Source organism: Bubalus kerabau, chromosome 1 (assembly GCF_029407905.1).
Source record: "Bubalus kerabau isolate K-KA32 ecotype Philippines breed swamp buffalo chromosome 1, PCC_UOA_SB_1v2, whole genome shotgun sequence".
NCBI lineage: Eukaryota > Metazoa > Chordata > Mammalia > Artiodactyla > Bovidae > Bubalus > Bubalus kerabau.
Window position 1 is genome coordinate 81,954,304 of NC_073624.1, and position 20,883 is coordinate 81,975,186.

The following is a 20,883-nucleotide window of genomic DNA, read 5'->3' on the forward strand; positions in this document are numbered from 1 at the left end:
TCAAGTACTGAACATGGGATTCCAGAGGCCTCAGAAACCCACCTAGAGATGTAGGCACCTGATGGTGCTCTTCTCTTAGAAGATCTGTCATTACTGTCATATCTCATGAAGGTGGGCCAGGCCACTCATCTGGGCCCGCAATTTGTTCCTCCTCCCCTCAGCCCTGTCACTTTGTTCATGGAGAGGAGATCCTGATGTTAAAGCCTCAGCCCCCTACTTGGCAGTGGATCTCTGTGATCCTTGTTGATTGTGCTCCCTCGGTGGCCTGGGCTACCAGCAGCCAGCTTGTTTCAACTCTCTTCCAACTCATGACCCTTCATTTTAAGAGTCTTACTTTCTGGTTTGGGTCAAAACCTGCCTGTAATTCAATATCCAACTGATTTTTCATATCAAGTCAGATACTTGTTCCTGATCCCTTTTAATCTGTTTTATCAATGTGCAGTAACACAGGTAAAGGAGAAAGATCATGACAGGAAAACCCAGAGCCTGATCCTTTCTGTTCTGCCCCCTTTTCCCCAGGCTGCATAGTAAGCATTTTTCCTAGCTGTATCTTGGAGCTTCTCTTTATCATTTCTGTTTTTATTGTTGTTAGAACAGTTTTAATCACATCAGCCCTAAACTCAAATTTAAACTTTTTAAATAACAGTAATTGTTACCACTGCTAGCACCATCATAATTCCTTCCCCAGAGCAATTATGTTTGAGTAGAAGATCATTACCACTCATATGATTTTAGTTCTCTCCTTCTCTTTTCCTTTTTGATGAATCTTCTTTGCTAATGTTATACTTGAAACTTCGTGAGAAACAATATAAGGTTTAACTTAGAAATTTTAGAGAAACAGAAGACCATGTGTTTGTTAAACTCTTGTATATTTTTGTACTAACTCTTACTGTGGTGTATTCACGCCATGTGGACTGTGAGTGCGGGTTCATTACTCTTGTCTCAGGGAAGGAGGTGATGGGAGCAAACCTTTCAAAGCATTAACAGAGGTGCTTGTCTCACACTTAGCCCTTTTCATGGTTTGATTATCTTATTTAATCCTTATGACGCTCTGACATAAGTTGTATTACTACTCCTAGTCTAGAGATAAGGAAACTAAAGCTTAGGGACTATTAAAATTTGTCTAGGGTTACACTGGATACAAACCTGTGCCTCCTGAGAGCACAGCCCCGGCCAGCGACCATCACAGCTTGTGGGCAAAGGTGTTAACAATTCAGTTACTGGCAAGAACCACAGCACCACGTCTGTCTACATTTTGAAAGGTAACTATGGGATGGAGAATTTCAACCTCAAATAATTTAAAGAGATTCAATTTTAACTCAGTCAGTTGGTTATGTTTATATTATATCCGGTTGGTATTAACAGTTAATTCTGGGCCTTATGACAGATGTGCTATTGACTGAGATGGATACTGACCGATGGCTTTCACTCAGTCAACATCCATAGAAATACAACCGTCTTCGGGTAAACAAAAATGTTATTCTCTGGTTATACCTATCATCTGATAGGAATTATGAAACATGCTCTACTCAGACTTTTCTGAAAGTAAAAAGAAAGTGTATATTTACGTGTAGTTTGTCATATATAATCAGACCTAATTTATAAATTTCTTGTATCTTTGATTTATGGATCTTAATTCATTCCATTTGTAAAAATGCAGCCTTATCTAAAAAACATAGTTTCTAGACGAATCATATTTTCCCAATTATTTTAACATTGTACTTGCTATAATAATTCTCTAGGGGAAAATATTCTTATTTTTTATTCATTTATTCATACATTTGGCAATAATATATTGAATGTTATAAACACCAAATACCAATCTGGTGTTACTACTTAACATCAGATTAAGTATTAACACTACTTAACATAGCTGTCAGAGAAGGCAGTGGCACCCCACTCCAGTACTCTTGCCTGGAGAATCCCAGGGACAGAGGAGCCTAGTGGGCTGCCGTCTGTGGGGTCGCACAGAGTCGGACACAGCTGAAGTGACTTAGCAGCAGTAGCAGCAGCAACATAGCTGTGTGGTGTTCATCAAGATTCATTTTTTGGGACTCAATTTTCATTTCTGTAAATTGTGATGAGAAAAATAATGCCTATTTCAACAGAGTTATTGTAAGGATAAAATGAAACAATCGATGTAAGTAACATGGAGAAGGACTGGCATATTGCAGTTGCTCCAAGTGTGTTAGCAGTTGCTTTAGTGGTGAACTTGGAGAATGTGCCTGAATAAATGTGAAATTTTTCCTCCAGAAGCACACATTTTGCCAGGAAAAATAGGGCTATAAACAATCATTATAAAACATTGTGTCAGTTTCAACAGGAGATATAGTTCAAGGCACAATGATAGTCCAGAGGAGCAAGTCCTTAACTGAGCCATAGGTCTTTAGGACTTCCTATAGAGGAAGGTGATTCTGAAATTACATCTTAAAGGAGAAGTTTGAGATTTAAGAAAATAATAAATAAATATTGATAGAAAAGCAGGAGGAGACGCTTCAGGCAAAATGTACTAATGTAGAAATAATTTGTGCAAGAAATGCCCTGTGTTCTAAGTGATAGATGGAGGATTATTCTGTTGTGTTTTTAATTCTGGCTGTAACTAGATAGCATGTAGGCTTAAGAATGTTTCCCCTGGGGTTGTGTCATTTACAGTTGTGGAGCAGGAGCCCTCCATGTGGGCACATGTTTGGAGCTTCTGGAAGACTTTCAAATGTGTGGGTCCCAGGATTCTGATTTAACTAGTTTGGGTGGAGCCCAGACATTTGTTGTTTAGTCGCGAAGTGGTGTCCAACTCTTGTTGTGACCCCATGGGCTGTAGCCCACCAGGCTCCTCTCTCCATGAGATTTCCCAGGCAAGAATACTAGAATAGGTTGCCATTTCCTTCTCTTTCCTGACACAGGGATTGAACCTGGGTCTCCTGCATTGCAGGTGAATTCTTTACCATGGAGTCACCATGGAGCCCAGACATCGAGGCTATTTAAATGATCTCCAAGTGATTCCCATCTTTGCATCATATAAACAGTGTAATTGCCTATATTAATCAATTATAAGATAGGCAGGTCAAATTTTGGTATCTTTCACATTAGGGAAAATGTTATTTGTAAGAAAATTTTTTATAAGATGATTAGAATTTACTCTAAATTTTGAGAGTGTGAGCCTGTGATATAAACAAAATGTTAAGAGACTGAGTATAGGATTTACACTTCTGTTCAAACAAAAATGAAGCAAATGTGAATTAAATAGATTCTATTAAACTTGGGCTATGAAGTCAGAGTGTCTTAGTTTAAATCCTTGCTCTACCACTTATTAGCTGGGGCTGGAGAAACCACCTAATTCCTTTCCTTGGTTAAACAGCAGTACCTAATAATAGTATCTGTTTAGGGATTGTTGTAAAAATAAAATGAGAAATTCATATAAAGGGTTTAGCACCACACTTGACACATTCCTTATCTGTCCTTGCTTTCCCAGCTTCTGCTTTGTCTTCTTAACCAGGGGCTCAGCTCTGTTTGCCTTCCCTTTTTCCAGTCCTCTGAAAGGCATTCGGAGAACCCACCTTGTTTGCTTGCTCTCTCTCAGGGATCGCTGTCTTCTTTTCCCAGTATTCAGAATTTTGTCTTTGTTGTCTAGTTATTTCATTGTTTTATGCAGGATAGTAAGTCTAGTCCCTAGTTCCATTTTACCTAGAAGTAGAAGTGACACATATTTAAATAAATGACTTATTTGAACAGCCTAATACAACAATGCATATTTAGGATTTTAGTAAGTGCTTAAATTTTCTAGTTTTTGAGGGTCATTGATGCTAAACAGGGTGTCCATGTGGTACAGTACAGTAGTACAGTCTATACCCACCATAGATCATTTGCAGTATTAGATCAGATGACAATGTTGTCCTTTTGTAAACAGGCAGTAAATGTTTCTATTTCTAGCCTTCTGATGACAAGCAATGTTAAAAATACTCATTTTCATCCCAAATTAAATTTAGTGATGAATACATTGAATAGCTTGAAATGTTATTTTTCCTGTTCCTACTATGGTCACCAGCATAGTTAAATATAAGGCAAAAAATTTTGAAGAAATTGCAGTTGCTCTTCCAGGGAAGTCATCAGTGATAAGGATATATGTAGAGTAGCTTGGAGGATCTTATGGTTTAGATTGATAATCAAATGTTATGTTGGTAGCTTAGGTTTTAATGCCATCCATCCCCTCCTCTCCCCATTTTGGTTTTTGAAGTGAAAGACTCCATGATGAGTAGTTCAAGCAAGTCATTTTAAGTTAAGATTTTATTTTCAAAATGTAAGGTCCTGATGTGAAAGCAGTGAATGATACTGAGCAGGTCGAAAGATGTATTTCTCATAAATTAGTGAAATAATAACACTTTGGTAACACAGAGATATATCTAGATTTAGATGTGCTTAAGAGGTTTATATACATATTATATTGTAAATTCTACTTCTTTATCTTCTTTTTCTACTTACTATTTCAGGGAAATCTTTCTTTGTTAAGTATCAGTTTTAGCATTTACATAATATTTTAGTGATTCAGTTAACTATATCTTATCTTGATATTTATTTATTTTTTCTAACCTTTTGAAATATTAAAAAGCTTTAATTAAAAGACTTGTAAATTAAAATTTTTTCATTTATGAAGCTAATTTGTAAACAGTAGATTTCTAAGGATCATATTGCTGGATAGGCATATTTTGAATTTTGAAACACTACTTGCCTTCTGGAAAGGTTTATCAATTCAAATTCCATCAATACTTGAATTATAACACCTATTTTCCATTCTGGGTTTGTTATTATTTTTAGTTTTCATGGAGTTAATAGTCAAAAAGTTATAGTTTAATGTTTTTATTTTTCAAATATCTATTTATATATAGGACATGTATTTTTCCTTTCATGTTTTATATATTTTTCTGTCTTTACTCATTTATCTACTTTTCTTACTTATTTGTAAAGCTGATTTCACTTAATGTTGATTCTTTGTCTCTCATGTATTGCAAATTTTTTTCAGTTTAGGGTTTGTCTTTTACTTGTTTATGGTATTATGCTATTGCTGAGTTTGATTCTTTTAGACAAAATAATCTTTAATTTTTCCTGACATGTTTAGTCAGTGATAAATCAAAGGCAGGGTCAGTAGTAACTATCCTGTGCAGGTAGCTGCGTATTTAAAATTCTCCGAAGACAATGTATTCCCCAGTTCTCAACCTGTGTCTCTTACACCACCCATCTCTGATAGAGTGATGAGGGAGGCCTTTTAAATTCCAGTATTATCCATTTAATTGGAATATTTTTTAGTACTTAAAAAAATTTATTTATTTATTTTACTTGTAGGCTAATTATTTTACAATATTGTGGTGGTTTGTGCCATACATTGACATGAATCAGCCTCATAAATGTAGATTTACATTTTATGTTAAAACTTTTGGTTCATCAAGAGTTTATTAGTTGTATTGAATAATGTAGGTACTCCTTTTTTCTTTATCAGACAACTTATGCTATTATCATTTATTTAACTATGTATTTTTCTCCACTACTTTGAGTGTCACCTTTGTCCCATCTTTCCTGCATGTTTGGGTCTAAGTCCTCCATTCAGTTTCAGTGCTGTGTCATTCTGCTTAGGTAGAGGAATCAATGTTTTAAGTATGTAATTTTATAGGACAGTCTGATTTAAAGTGTTATTTACTCAGAGTTCTTGAAATTAATGATTTTCAAGTAGATTTATTATTTTCAGAGAAATGAATTATAGTAATGCTTTATGCAGTTTTGTATTTAAAGATATAGTTGTGGATAGTATATTTCACGTTATTCATATACCTTTTTCATTAAATGCCATTTTATTGCTATCTATGACAATATGTTTGATCTAGACCAGTCCATCAGAAGGATTAAAATCCTGTCATCATTTAGTGTTTATTATTTGAGGGAGATTTTTCTAAAGGCATCTGTTTTCCATAGATAACTTTAGAAGAAACTGTTAGCATGGTCAAGAAATAAGATCATTAGAAGTTCATTGGTTGAAATAGAATCATTAGAAATTCATTGGTTGAATTTCAAGAAGCACTTAAGAGTGCATTTTTTTTTTTAATAATTGAGGTAATTCCTGGTTATATAAATAGGCATTACATTCTCCTACTGGGGATTATGTCAGTGAAGATACTTATATTTTGAAAAGGAGAAGATAAGAAGGTTGAAACCATTTCCTTATTGAAGTAAATATTCCTTTCTGTATCCTCAAAATTATCTTCCTTACTGTCTCTGACTAATTTTGAGAAAAATTGTAACCTTTTGTGCAGCCATAAGATCTGTGGATTGCTATCTAAAGGGATAAAAAAAAAAAAAAAAACAACTAATGTAAAGAGCTATGTGCCATAGATTAAAATTTAAACTAAGTGACTCCTCAAGTCTCTTCCTACTCTAAGAACTTACAAGTCTAATCCTAATGTTCCTAACAGTCAAGTGGGAAAATGCTAAAGGTTTTAAGTTTTTTAATAGTACCTTGATGTAACAGATACACAATAAATCTTTTGAATGAATAATAAATAATTGGATGATTTAATTTAGCCTCCAAAAACTATATGGGTGGGGGTTACTCCAAAAATTGAAGATAGAAATTTTGTATGATCCTTCAATTTTACTTCTGGGCATTTACCTGAAGAAAATAGAAACACTAATTCAAAAAGACTTATGCGGTTTAATGATCATTGCAGCATTATTTAAAGTATCTGTGATATGGAAACAATAGAATGGGAATGACTAGAGATCTCTTCAGGAAAATTAGAGCTACCAAGGGAACATTTTATGCAAAGATGGATGCAATAAAGGACAGGAATGGTATGGACCTAACAGAAGCAAAAGAGATTAAGAAGAGGTAGCAAGACTACACAGAAGAACTATACAGAAAAGATCTTAATGACCAAATAACCATGATGGTGTGATCATTCACCTAGAGGCAGACATCCTGGAGTGTGAAGTCAAATGGGCCTTAGGAAGCATCACAAAAAAAAAAAAAAGGAAGCATCACTACGAACAAAGCTAATGGAGGTGATAGAACTCCAGCTGAGCTATTTCAAATCTTAAAAGATGATGCTTGGAAATTGCTGCACTCAATATGTCAGCAAATTTGGAAAACTCAGCAGTGCCCACAGGACTGGAAAAGGTCAGTTTTCATTCCAATCCCAAAGAAAGGCAATGCCAAAGAATGCTCAGACTGTCACACTATTGCACTCATCTTACACACTAGCAAAGTAATGCTCAAAATTCTTCAAGCTAGGCTTTAGAACTTCAAGCTAGATTCAGAAAAGGCATAGGAACCAGAGATCAAATTGACAATAGCCCTTGGATCATAGAAAAAGCAAGAGAATTCCAGAAAAGCATCTACTTCTGCTTCATTGACTATGCTAAAGTCTTTGACTGTGTGGATCACAATAAACTGGAAAATTCTTCAAGAGATGGAAATACCAGACCACCTTTCCTGCCTCCTGAAAAAATCTGTATGCAGGTCAAGGAACAACAGAAGCAGACATGAAACAATAGACTGGCTCCAAATTGGGAAAGGAGTATGTCAAGGCTGTATACTGTCACCTTGCTCATTTAACTTACATGCAGAGTACCTCATGCGAAATGCTGGGCTGGATGAATCTCAAGCTGGAATCAAGATTGCTGAGAGAAATATCAATCACTTCAGATATTTAGATGACACCACCCTTATGGCAGAAAGAGAAAGGAACTCAAGAGTCTCTTGGTGAAAGTGAAAGAGGACAGTGAAAAAGTGGTAAACTCCTTTTTCTTTTGTTTATCTGGGAAATTTCCAATCTCTTCTACAGTTCTCAGTGATAACTTTGTTGGGTAGAGTATTCTTGGTTAGAAGGTTTTTTGTTTTTTTTTCCCTTTGAGCACTTTGTGAACATGCCGTGTCACTCTATTCTGGCATGTAAAGTTTCTGCCGAAGAGTCTGCTATAGTCTTATAGGATTTCGCTTGTATGTAATATGTTGCTTTGCTTGCTACTTTCATCCTTAACTTTTACCATTTTAATGATATGTGTCTTGGTGTGTGTCTCTTTTTGTTTATCTTAGAGGTTTGGGGACTGGATTAGGGAAATCTTCCTCAGATTAGGGACATTTTCAACCATTTGTTGTTGCTATTCAGTTGCTAAGTCATATCTGACCCTTTGCGAACCCATGGATTGCAGCATGGCAGGCCTCTGTGTCCCTTACTATCTCCTGGAGTTTGCCCAAGTTCATGAACATTGATCAGTGATGCTATCCAACCATCTCAGCTTCTGCTTCCCTCTTCTTTTGTCTTCAGTCTTTCCCAGCATCAAGGTCTTTCCCAGTGAGTCAGCTCTTCACATCAGGAGGCCAAAGTATGGGAACTTAAGCATCAGTCCTTCCAATGAATATTCAGGGTTGATTTCCATTAGGATTGACTGGTTTTATCTCCTTGTCATCCCAGGGACTCTCAAGAGTCTTCGTTGTTGTTCAGTCACTAAGTCATATTTGACTCTTTGTGACCCCCCATGAGCTGTAGTTCGCCAGGCTTCCCGGTCCTTCACTATCTTCTAGAGCTGCTCAAACTCATGTCCATCAAGTCGGTGATGCCATCCAACCATCTCATCCTCTGTTGTCCCCTTCTCTTCCCACCTTCAATCTTTCCCAGCATCAGGGGCTTTTCCAATGAGTCAGTTCTTCGCATCAGGTAGCCAAAATTTTGGAGTTTCAGCTTCAGTGTCAGTCCTCCCAGTGAGTATTCAGGACTGATCTCCTTTAGGATGGACTGGATGGATCTCCTTGCAGTCCATGGGACTCTCAAGAGTCTTTTCCAACACCACATTTCAAAAGCATCAAATCTTTGGTGCTCAGCCTTCTTTATGGTCCAACTCTCACATCCATACATGACTACTGGAAAAACCATATCTATGCCTATATGAACTTTTGTGGGCAAACTGATGTCTCTGCTCTTAATACACTATCTAGGTTTGTTATAGCTGTCCTTCCAAGGAGAAAGTGTATAATAATTTCATGGCTGTGGTCACCATCTGCAGTGATTTTGGAGCCTGAGTGAAATCTGTCACTGTTTCCATTTTTTCCTCTTCCATTTGCCATGAAGTGATGGGACCAGATGCCACAATTTTAGTTTTTTGAATGTTCAGTTTCAAGCCAGCTTTTTCACTCTCCTCTTTCACACTCATGAAGAGGCTCTTTAATTTTTCTTCGCTTTCTTCCATTAGTATGGTATCATCTGCATATCTGAAGTTGTTGACATTTCCACCAGCAATCTTGATTTCAGCTTGTGCTTCATCAAGCTCAGCATTTCATATGATGTTCTGTGCATATAGTTTAAATAAGTATGGTGACAGTATATAGTCTTGCTGTACTCCTTTCCCAATTTTGAACCAGTCTGTTGTTCCATGTTCAGTTCTAACTGTTGCTTCTGGGGCTGCATACAGGTTTCTCAGCAGGCAGGTAAGGTGGTCTGGTTTTTCCATCTCTTTCAGAATTTTTCACAGTTTGTTGTGATCCACATAGTCCAAGCTTTTAATGTAGTCAGTGAATCAGAATTAGATTTTTTTGTTTTGTTTTGAATTCCTGTTGCTTTTTCTATGATGCAGCAGATGTTGAATAAGTTAACAACAAGGCTCCTCTACCTTTTCTAAATCCAGCTGGTACATCTGGAAATTCTCAGTTCCTGTATTGTTGAAGCATACCTTGAAGGATTTTGGGCTTTCTAGCATATAAAATAAGCGCAATTGTGCAGTAGTGAGAGGGTAACAGGGAGGAAGGCCCGAGGTCCCCAAGTGGCAAAAAGAATAAACTACAAGTGGCAGACTTTTTTTTTTTTTTTTTCCCCTCAAACCTTGTGCAGATAATGGCTCAGCAAACCAGTATTCTTGTTAATTGTTTTATGGCTGGGGATGACATACCTTGTGTCACTATATGCACGATCTCAAAAGTGCATATTGTGGGAGAAGAGCCTGGTGAAACTCCCTCAGCCTTGAGGCATTTCTCTCTTCTGATTAGAAGCTTACTAACAAACGCAAATTGTCTTGCTAAAAACTAGCAATGGGGCAGTCTTTCTGTCCCCTTCTGGATGTCTATGTCAGAAGCTTTCCCTATCTCTGTTATATTTCAATAAAACTTTGCTACACAAAAAGCTCTGAGTGGTCAAGCCTCATCTCTGGCTCTGGTTTGAAATCCTTTCTTCCGGAGGTTACGAATCCCAGTGTAGCACATGGCTCACAGCCACAACCTTCAGTAGTTTGAACATTCTTTCGCATTGCCATTCTTTGAGATTTTTATAAAAACTGACCTTCTCCAGGCCTGTGGCCATTGCTGGCATATTGAGTGCAGCACTTTCAAAGCATCATCTTTAAGGATTTGAAATAGCTCAGCTGAAATTCTATTACCTCCACTTGCTTTGCTCACAGTAATGTTTCTTAAGACCCATTTGACTTCACACTCCAAGATGTATGGCTCTAGTGAGTGACCACACCATTGTGGTTATCTGGGTCATTAAGATTTTTTTTTCCCCAACAGTTCTTCTGTGTATTCTTGCCACCTCTTAATCTCCTCTTAATCTCCTCTGCTTCTGTTAGGTCTTTGCTGTTTCTGTCTGTTATTGTGCCCATCTTTTAATGAAATGTGTTCCCTTGGTGTCTAATTTTCTTTACTAGATCTCTAATCTTTCCTATTCTGTTGTTTTCCTCTGTTTCTTTGCATTGTTTACTTGAGAAGTCTTTCGTATCTCTCTGTGCTATTTTCTGGCACTCTGCATTAAGATGAGTTTATCTTTCTCATTTGCCTTTCACTTTTCTTCTTTTCTCAGTTGCTTGTAAGGCCTCCTCAGACAACCACACTGCCTTCTTGCATCTGTTTTTTTGGGCTATGGTTTTAGTCACAACCTCCTGTACAATGGTCTGAATCTCTGTCCATAGTTCTTCAGGCACTCTTCTATCAGATCTAGTCCCTTGAATCTATTCATCACCTCCCCTATATAATCATAAGGGATTTGATTTATATTCTACCTGAATGGCCTCGTGTTTTTCCCTAATTTCTTCAATTTAAGCCTGGATTTTGCAATAAGGAGCTGATGATCTGAGCCATAGTCAGCTCCAGGTCTTGTTTTTGCTGAATATATAGAGCTTCTCCATCTTCGACTACAAAGAATAGAATTAATCTGATTTCGACATTAACCATCTGGTGATGTCCGTGTGTAGAGTTTTCTCCAGCACCACAATTCAAAAGCATCCATTCTTCAGCACTCCACCTAGTTTATGATCCAACTCTCATATCTGTACATGACTGCTGGAAAGACCATAGATTTGACTTGTTGGCAAAGTAATGTCTTTGTTTATATTTGTTATAGACTGTTACCACTATTCCTTGAAATAATTTTTCTGCCATTTTCTCTCCTCTCCCTCTGAAAACTCTATAATGCAGATGTTATTCTGGGTGATGATGTCACAAACGTACTTTAATGTATGTCCATGTAAAACAGTATTTTTATTTTACTTCTCTATCTGGATGAGTTCCATTGCTCTGTCTTCCATCATCTTAGAATGATCACTGACTTATTCTTCTACCTCATCTAATCTGTTATTGAGCCCCGTTAGTGATTTTTCAGTTCAGTTATAAACTCAGTTTTAGAATTTTTATGTTTTTTCCTTGTTCAGTTTCTCACTGTGTTCCTTCATTATTCTCTCAAGTTCGTTGAGCATCTTTATGACCATTACTTTGAATGCTTCATCAAGTGGATTGCTTATCACTGTTTTTATTTTTCTGAAGTTTTGTTTTGTTGTTTCAATTGGAACAGCTTCCTCTGTCTTCTCATTTGCCTCATTTTCTGTGTTTGTTTGCATGTATTGAGTAAGTCTGTGATCTCTCCTGTTCTTGAAGGAGTAGGTTTATTAAGGAGATATACTCTGTGAATCAGAAGTACAGTCCCACATGGCCCCCAGAGGCAGGTGCTCAAAGAGTGTCCTCTGTGTGGGCTGTATACACCCTCCAGTTGTATAGAACTGCAGCTGGTGTTGAAGCATGCTGGTGAGTGGGGCTGGCCTCCAGCCTGCTGTGAGATCCAACCAAAATTTTTAAATACTCTTAACTTTACCATTTATTTTCTGTGTGTCCTTAGGAAAACATCTGACACTTTCGTGATGATTATGTTCTTTATAAAATGGAAAGTTCTCATCTGCCTATTCAGGAAGGTGTGTGTAAAATGCTATAGTGATACAAATTAGAAACTGTTGTGATATATATACATTATGTCATAGGTACAGTTTATTAGGGATCTATTTTAGAACTATCTTAACTACTTATATAATTCTTTCACTTAGGTGTGAGAATTATATGTATAGCTATATTAGAAAATGTCCTTATCCTGTTGTTCAGTTGTTAAGTCGTGTCTGACTCTTAGTGATCCTGTGAATTGTAGCATGCCAAACTCCTATGGCACCCCACTCCAGTACTCTTGCCTGGAAAATCCCATGGGTGGAGGAGCCTGGTAGGCTGCAGTCCATGGGGTTGCTAAGAGTTGGACACGACTGAGCAACTTCACTTTCACTTTTCACTTTCATGCACTGGAGAATGAAATGGCAACCCACTCCAGTGTTCTTGCCTGGAGAATCCCAGGGATGCGGGAGCCTGGTGGGCTGCCGTCTATGGGGTCACACAGAGTCGGACACGACTGAAGTGACGCAGCAGCAAACTCCTATTTCCTCCACTGTCTCCTGGAGTTTGCTCAAATTCATGTTCAATGAGTCAGTTATGCTATTTTACCATCTCATCCTCTGCCATGCCCTTCTCCTATTCCCTTCAATCTCTCCCAGCATAAAGGTCTTTTCCAATGAGTAGCTCTTTGTATCAGGTGGCCAAAGTGTTGGAGCTTCAACTTCAGCAACAGTCCTTCCAATGAATATTCAGGGTTGATTCCTTTAGGATTGACTGATTTGATCTCTTTGTAGTCCAAAGGATTCTTAAGATCCCCTTCATGGATCACAGCCTTGTCATGACAAAGTGGCTTGCATAACTCAGTGAAGCCATGAACCATGCCATGCAGGGCCACCCAAAATGGACGGGTCATAGAGAAGAGTTCTAACAAAACGTGGTCCACTGGAGAAAGAAATGGCAACCTACTCCAGTATTCTTGCCTAAAGATCCCCATGTATCCTTATCTTAAGGATACATATTGTACTTGGGTTTGAAATATTTTATCTTCAACTTAATATAATGTCAAATATTTTATGTACATCCACAAAGACAAGGAGAGAATGAAAAAGAGTGAGAGGGAGTGACAGAGAAGGAAGAAGACACACACACAGATACAAATGTGTGGAAATGGTAACAGAGAAAGAGAAGAGGAATAAATGTGGCAAAATGTTCATGAGAGAATGTTTACAGTTAGTTCAGTAGAGGTTATCATGCTCAAATTTGTTGTCTCCATCCTTTTGACTCCTAGCTTGTTGAAGGGTTGATGAGCTTTGTCTTTCACTGAGAAGTGCTGTTAAAAACAGTTTCTCAATTCAGTCGTTTACTCCTTGAAGGATATGAATTCATACTTCATTATATTTTTCTGGCTATATATTTACCATAGCAATCATATATGTTCATTGTGGAAAATTTGAAATTATAAAGGAAAATAAAAGCTACTTATAATTTCTATACTTGGAAATAATTGTTATTACATTTGGATATATTTCTTTGTAGTTTTAATTTTGCATATTCCTATTAACTATTTATTTTGAAACTGTTTCAGCCTATGAAAAAGTTGAAAGAATAGTATAATATATTCTTATATTCCCTTCACATAATTTGATTATTAACTTTTTGCCACATTGTTGTTCTCTTTCTGTTCTGTTTGAGTATGAGTCTTTGAAATTGAGTTGAAGATATCATGCTGTGTCATCCTGAAATGTATTTGCATGTATTTTCTTAGTATAAGGGTGTTTGCTTGCATAATAGCCGTACCATTATCACAGCTAAGCAAATTAATTCAGGTGATAATTTTGTCTATTCAGAATTATATTATACATTTTTTTTCATTTACATTATAACATCTTAAAAATTATTTTAAGTTACTGCATAGTGTACAATATTTAACTTATTTTCTTTATAGTTGGATTTCTTTAGATTGTTAATATTTTTATTGTTATAGGTAATGTTGAAATTACTCTTTTTTTCTCAAGTGATTAAAATGATTTATCTTTATTGTGAGATGAAAGGTTTTATTTCCTTATAAAAGAATTTTAGGCATGAACCTTCACTTGAGATAGAGGGCTTTTATTCATTTTAGTTGTGGTTTTCTTTTTAGTTTTCAACTGAGTTGAAGGAGTAGAGTCACACGTTCTTGAAATAATAAGTCCATTAACATTTTAGCCAGGTTAAAGTGACTTGGAGTAAAAAAATCTGCAAATCTGCCTCCTGTCTTCTCTTCTGTTTGAAATACTACGCAGAGAATAGTTATTATTAAGAAGGATCTAGTTTTTCCCCCTTTTAGGCTTTATTTAATTGTGAAACATCACTAAATAATTTATTATTGCATGTTTATCCTTATTATTCTTCAAAATTGAGCGTGGGTGAAATGTCTTGGGACATGGCTCTTAACTGACTTAAGATATCTCCATTTAGAGATGATATGGCCTGTTTAGACTCATCTCCTATTCATCAGCATACAGGCCTAAATATATACTTCTTTGGGTGTATAAGCCCTGGGTTTGAGCATATTTATTAATATGTCTGTTTCCTTTCAGGTTTTCGTGCACCTGAAGTTGCTAGAGGAAATGTTATTTATAACCAACAAGCTGATGTTTATTCATTTGGTTTGCTACTTTATGACATTTTGACAACTGGAGGTAGAATAGCAGAGGGTTTGAAGTTTCCGAATGAGTTTGATGAATTGGCAATACAAGGGAAATTACCCGGTAAGTTTTATCTACAATAAAGATTATTATATTTTAACTTAGCAGCTTCATTTCTAAGTTATTTAATTTTATTTATATACTAATTCATTTTACAACTGATAATTTTTTTGTTTAATGCATGAATAGTCTTAAATTCTGTGATGTTAATATAAATCATATGAGAAACATAGAGGATATAGGGTTTCTTTTTAGTATTCTAAATATTTATATATTAGGTATTATATTTAGAAGAATACTCAGGAAAGGAAATATATTATAAGTCCAGGTTTAGTGACTTTTCTTCTCATAAAGAGTTACTAAGTGTCCACTAGCTTGGAGTATTTTCATTTTCTTGAGGGAAGTAATTTCTATGCAGGAATGAAAACAAATTATTTACTATAATAATTTTTAGTAGTAAATATTAGCAAGAATTAGTAAATGAGTGTTTAATGAGATCAGATCTATTTTGAATGGTTGCCTCATGCTTTAAGGGGTTCCCTGGTGGCTCGGACAGTAAAGCGTCTACCCTCAATGTGGGAGACACAGGTTCGATCCCCAAATTTGGAAGATCCCCTGGAGAAGGAAATGGCAACCCATTCCAGTACTCTTGCTAGAAAATTCCTTGGATGGAGGAGCCTGGTGGGCTAGAGTCCATGGGGTCGCAAAGAGTTGGACACGACTGAGCAGCTTCACTTTCACTTTTCACTTTCACTCATGCTTTAAAGAAATTCTAGGACTTTTTTCTTTCATTCCTTAACTGTTACTTCTGTTTGCATTCTGAAATATTCTTTAAAATATATTTAGTTGTTTCTCATATTTTCTGCTTTTCACTTAAAAAAAGCTTTGAGTGTATACTGTGTTCCAGCTACAGGGAAGATAACTATCTCCTTTTGGGGACCCTTAAAGATTCCCAACAGAAGGAAATCAATTATTATTTGACTAAATACTTTGTGCACAATCTGGGTCATCTCCCTCATTTTATCAATTAGCTTTCCAGGAAAAGTTTTCAGGTCTCTATTCTACACCGACCAGAAAAATGGCATTAACTTAAAAACAAATGTTCAAAAACTGACTGTGGGCATATGAAGACTGAATGCTTGTCTACTTTGAATATTAAAATAAAAGTATTTGCAAAAAAGTCTAATATATGAACAAAAGTGTTTTCAAAATCTATTTGAAATGAAGGTATGAAATGAAAATCTATTTTTATTCAATTGGTATTTGTGTCTCTTTTTATACTGTAAAAATCAAGGACTCTTTTTTGATGTTTCTAGTGGAGATAATTAACAAAATTAGCTTGAAGAGTGATAAGCAGTTCATAATAATGTGGGATTATAGAGATCAGTGTTTCCTTTGCAGTGTCTGGACCTCTCATACACATTGAGAAGAAATATAATCTTTCTGATTTGTTCAGTGTTTTAGTGTGATATGTTTTTTAATGTTTTAGATCCAGTTAAAGAATATGGTTGTGCCCCATGGCCTATGGTTGAGAAGTTAATTAAAAAATGTTTGAAAGAAAATCCTCAAGAAAGACCCACTTCTGCCCAGGTATTCGTATCATTAAAATTTATCAATATTTTGTGCAGAACATAAAATATTTATCTATTTATTAAAAAAATATATATATATATATATACACACACACACACTTAAACATATAAATACACTCACAGTTTAAAGCAGTTTTAAAGCAAACTCTTACATCCTCTCACCACCCTGAGCACAAAACCAAGGGCGGACATCCCAGAAACGCACCGATGCCTCTTTCTGATCGCATCACTCTCTTTCCCTATCAATGCAGCCACTCTCCTAACTTTCATGATAATCATTTTTATTTCCTCTTTAAGGTTTCACCACCCAGTTTAATATTCCTGTATTCATAATTTATTTAAAATGGAATCAGTCACATGCTGTTCTGAGATTTTTCAGTTTTTCTCCCAACATTGTTTTGTGATCTTCATCCATGTTGTTGAACATAGCTGTTGATTCCTTTCCTGGCTGCTCCATTCCATTGTTTGAATGCACAACAATGTATTTACCCATGACCATATCAGTGGGTATTCTTTCTAGTTTTATGCTATTATCAGTACTGTTATGAGCATGGTTGTACATCTCCTAGTGCAAATTGCATAAGAATTGCTTTATGTTATATATCTAGAAGTTGAATTACAGAATCATGGAATATGGGAATGTCTAAATCATTTTCTGAAGAAGTTGTACCAGCTTAACAGTTCCATCACCTGTATATTATTGTAGCTGTTTTTTAAAATATATTCTCCTTAAATATTGTACTATCTGACTTTTTAATATTTTTGAAATGGATTCAGTTTTGTACATTGGCTTACATTTTCCTAATTACTAATAAGGATGAGCATTTCTTTATATATTCATTGGTAATATATATGTTTTCTCTTATGGAAAATGCTTGTTCATTGTTTTGCCCATTTTTCTATTAGGTTATTTGCATAAAAATGAAATTTTAAAACAGCTTCTTTCTTTTCTACATTGTATACTAAAACTTAGTTGATTATGTATGTTGCAAATTTATTTTCCCAATTCATGGTTCCCATTTTTATTTCCTATTGAGTGCCTTTTGCTTAACAGAATTTCTTAATTTTAATAGAGATAAACTTAACAGTACTTACTTTTTTAGCTATTAGTTTTAGAATCTTGTTTTAAAAGGCCCTTATCTCTCCCAGAGCCACAAAAGTATTTACCTATGGTTTCTTCATAAAGTTTAAAAGTTTTGCTTTTGATAAAGTTCTTAATTCATCAGGAATTGTTTTTTTATCTAGATCCAATTTTCTTTTTTCCATTTGGATAACCTATTTTCCAGTTTCTTCTATGAAATTGTTTCTTTCTTTGTCTTCCATTGATTTTTTTTTTCCCCTTTGCACTCTCTGATATACTCTCAAAGATACACACACACATACTCTCTTCCATTGGTCAATTTACCTGTTTTTCCTCCAGTACAGTCCTGTCTTAATTCCTGAAGCTTTAATAGTCTTCCCCTCCACTCCCCAACGTTATCCTTTAGGAATGACTTAGCTGTTCTTTGGTCTAGTTTTTCCATATAAGTTTTTAAATCACTTTGTTAACTTTTTTGGAAAATTCTATTGTGCTTTGGATTAGACTTGCACTGAATCTATAGGCAATAGCCTTATGATATATTAAGTCACTGTATTCTTGAATGTGGGTTGTCTCTCTGTTTAGGTCTTATGTGTCTTTCAATAAAATTTTACAATTCTGCATACAGGTCTTGCACATCTTTTATTGGATATTTTTTGCTATAAATTGCTTTAAACTCACTTCCTGGCTTGAGATGTTTTTGAACCACCTAGGTGATGGGAATCTTACTTGCAAATCTTGAGAGCAAGCTTATGAATAACAGTTTCTCGGGGTTCTTTTGCTCTTTCACCCTGTGTCTGTAAAGTCCCAAGGCTACTTTCCTTATAGACCAGCGGGAGTGGAGCATGGCTTCATTTCTAGTTTTCATTTATTCTGAATAAGTGGCCTTTTGGGATCCCAGTTTTATCATGTTACTACATTCTCCACTTTGGACATCCCTAGATTTAACTCTTTCCCACCAGCCCCACAAGACATTCAAAACTACAAATCAGTTTTACTTCAGTAGACCAGTGCCTTAAGGGAAATTCAGGCTTTGGGGCTTATCTGATCTCTCTGGATTCTGCCTTTCATTAATATTTGGCCTGATAATTCTGTATGGTGTGGTCAGATCCCTAATGTTTTCAAGAGGTTAAAAAAATAATTTCTTCAGCATTTTAATTGTAGTTATATGGATCAGATCAGATCAGATCAGTCGCTCAGTCGTGTCCGACTCTGCGACCCCATGAATCGCAGCACGCCAGGCCTCCCTGTCCATCACCAACTCCTGAAGTTCACCGAGACTCACGACCATGGAGTCAGTGATGCCATCCGCCATCCCATCCTCTGTCGTCCCCTTCTCCTCTTGCCCCCAATCCCTCCCAGCATCAGAGTCTTTTCCAGTGAGTCAACTCTTCGCATGAGGTGGCCAAAGTACTGGAGTTTCAGCTTTAGCATCATTCCTTCCAAAGAAATCCCAGGGCTGATCTCCTTCAGAATGGACCGGTTGGATCTCCTTGCAGTCCAAGGGACTCTCAAGAGTCTTCTCCGACACCACAGTTCAAAAGCATCAATTCTTTGGCGCTCAGCCTTCTTCCCAGTCCAACTCTCACATCCATACATGACTACAGGAAAAACCATAGCCTTGACTAGACGAACCTTTGTTGGCTCTGAGAAAGAAAGTAATGTCTCTGCTTTTGAATATGCTGTCTAGGTTGGTCATAACTTTCCTTCCAAGGAGTAAGCGTCTTTTAATTTCATGGCTAGAGTCACCGTCTGTAGTGATTTTGGAGCTGAGAAAAATAAAGTCTGACACTGTTTCCACTGTTTCCCCGTCTATTTCCCATGAAGTGATGGGACCAGATGCCATGGTCTTCGTTTTCTGAATGTTGAGCTTTAAGCCAACTTTTTCACTCTCCACTTTCACTTTCATCAAGAGGCTTTTTTGTTCCTCTTCACTTTCTGCCATAAGGGTGTGTCATCTGCATATCTGAGGTTACTGATATTTCTCCTGGCAATCTTGATTCCAGCTTGTGTTTCTTCCAGTCCAGCATTTCTCATGATGTACTCTGCATATAAGTTAAATAAACAGGGTGACAATATACAGCCTTGACGTACTCCTTTTCCTATTTGGAACCAGTCTGTTGTTCCATGTCCAGTTCTAACTGTTGCTTCCTGACCTGCATACAAATTTCTCAAGAGGCAGATCAGGTGGTCAGGTATTCCCATCTCTTTCAGAATTTTCCACAGTTTATTGTGATCCACACAGTCAAAGGCTTTGGCGTAGTCAATAAAGCAGAAATAGATGCTTTTCTGGAACTCTCTTGCTTTTTCCATGATCCAGTGGATGTTGGCAATTTGATCTCTGGTGCCTCTGCCTTTTCTAAAACCCGCTTGAACATCAGGAAGTTCATGGTTCACATATTGCTGAAGCCTGGCTTGGAGAATTTTGAGCATTACTTTACTAGCCTGTGAGATGAGTGCAATTGTGTGGTAGTTTGAGCATTCTTTGGCATTGCCTTTCTTTGGGATCAGAATGGAAACTGGCCTTTTCCAGTCCTGTGGCCACTGCTGAGTTTTCCAAATTTGCTGGCATATTGAGTGCAGCACTTTCACAGCATCATCTTTCAGGATTTGGAATAGCTCAACTGGAATTCCATCACCTCCACTAGCTTTGTTCGTACTGATGCTTTCTAAGGCCCACTTGACTTCACATTCCAGGATGTCTGGCTCTAGGTCAGTGATCACCCCATCCTGATTATCTGGGTTGTGAAGCTCTTTTTTGTACAGTTCTTCTGTTTATTCTTGCCATCTCTTCTTAATATCTTCTGCTTCTGTTAGGTCCATACCATTTCTGTCTTTTATGGAGCCCATCTATGCATGAAATGTTCCTTTGGTATCTCTGATTTTCTTGAAGAGATCCCTAGTCTTTCCCATTCTGTTGTTTTCCTCTATTTCTTTGCATTGATCGCTGAAGAAGGCTTTCTTATGTCTTCTTGCTATTCTTTGGAACTCTGCATTCAGATGTTTATATCTTTCCTTTTCTCCTTTGCTTTTCGCTTCTCTTCTTTTCACAGCTATTTGTAAGGTCTCCCCAGACAGCCATTTTGCTTTTTGGCATTTCTTTTCCATGGGGATGGTCTTGATCCCTGTCTCCTGTACAATGTCACGAACCTCATTCCATAGCTCATCAGGCACTCTATCTATCAGATCTAGGCCCTTAAATCTATTTCTCACTTCCACTGTATAATCATAAGGGATTTGATTTAGGTCATACCTGAATGGTCTAGTGGTTTTCCCTACTTTCTTCAATTTAAGTCTGAATTTCTTGTCCAAATAACCTTTTCTATCATATTATTGGAAATAGAACTCTTATAGTTT

The 20,883-nt window shown here is 36.6% G+C and overlaps 1 protein-coding gene across 3 annotated transcripts in view; it reads left to right on the plus strand.

The window, feature by feature from the left end:
• LRRK2 (leucine rich repeat kinase 2) overlaps positions 1-20,883 on the plus strand; it is a 206,443-nt gene that overhangs the window by 162,659 nt on the left and 22,901 nt on the right. For all 3 annotated transcript variants that reach the window (XM_055580817.1, XM_055580809.1, XM_055580824.1), the window contains exons 42-43: positions 14,749-14,919; positions 16,346-16,446. In XM_055580817.1, the coding sequence (XP_055436792.1) occupies positions 14,749-14,919; positions 16,346-16,446 (272 nt within the window). The remainder of the gene's footprint in view (positions 1-14,748; positions 14,920-16,345; positions 16,447-20,883) is intronic.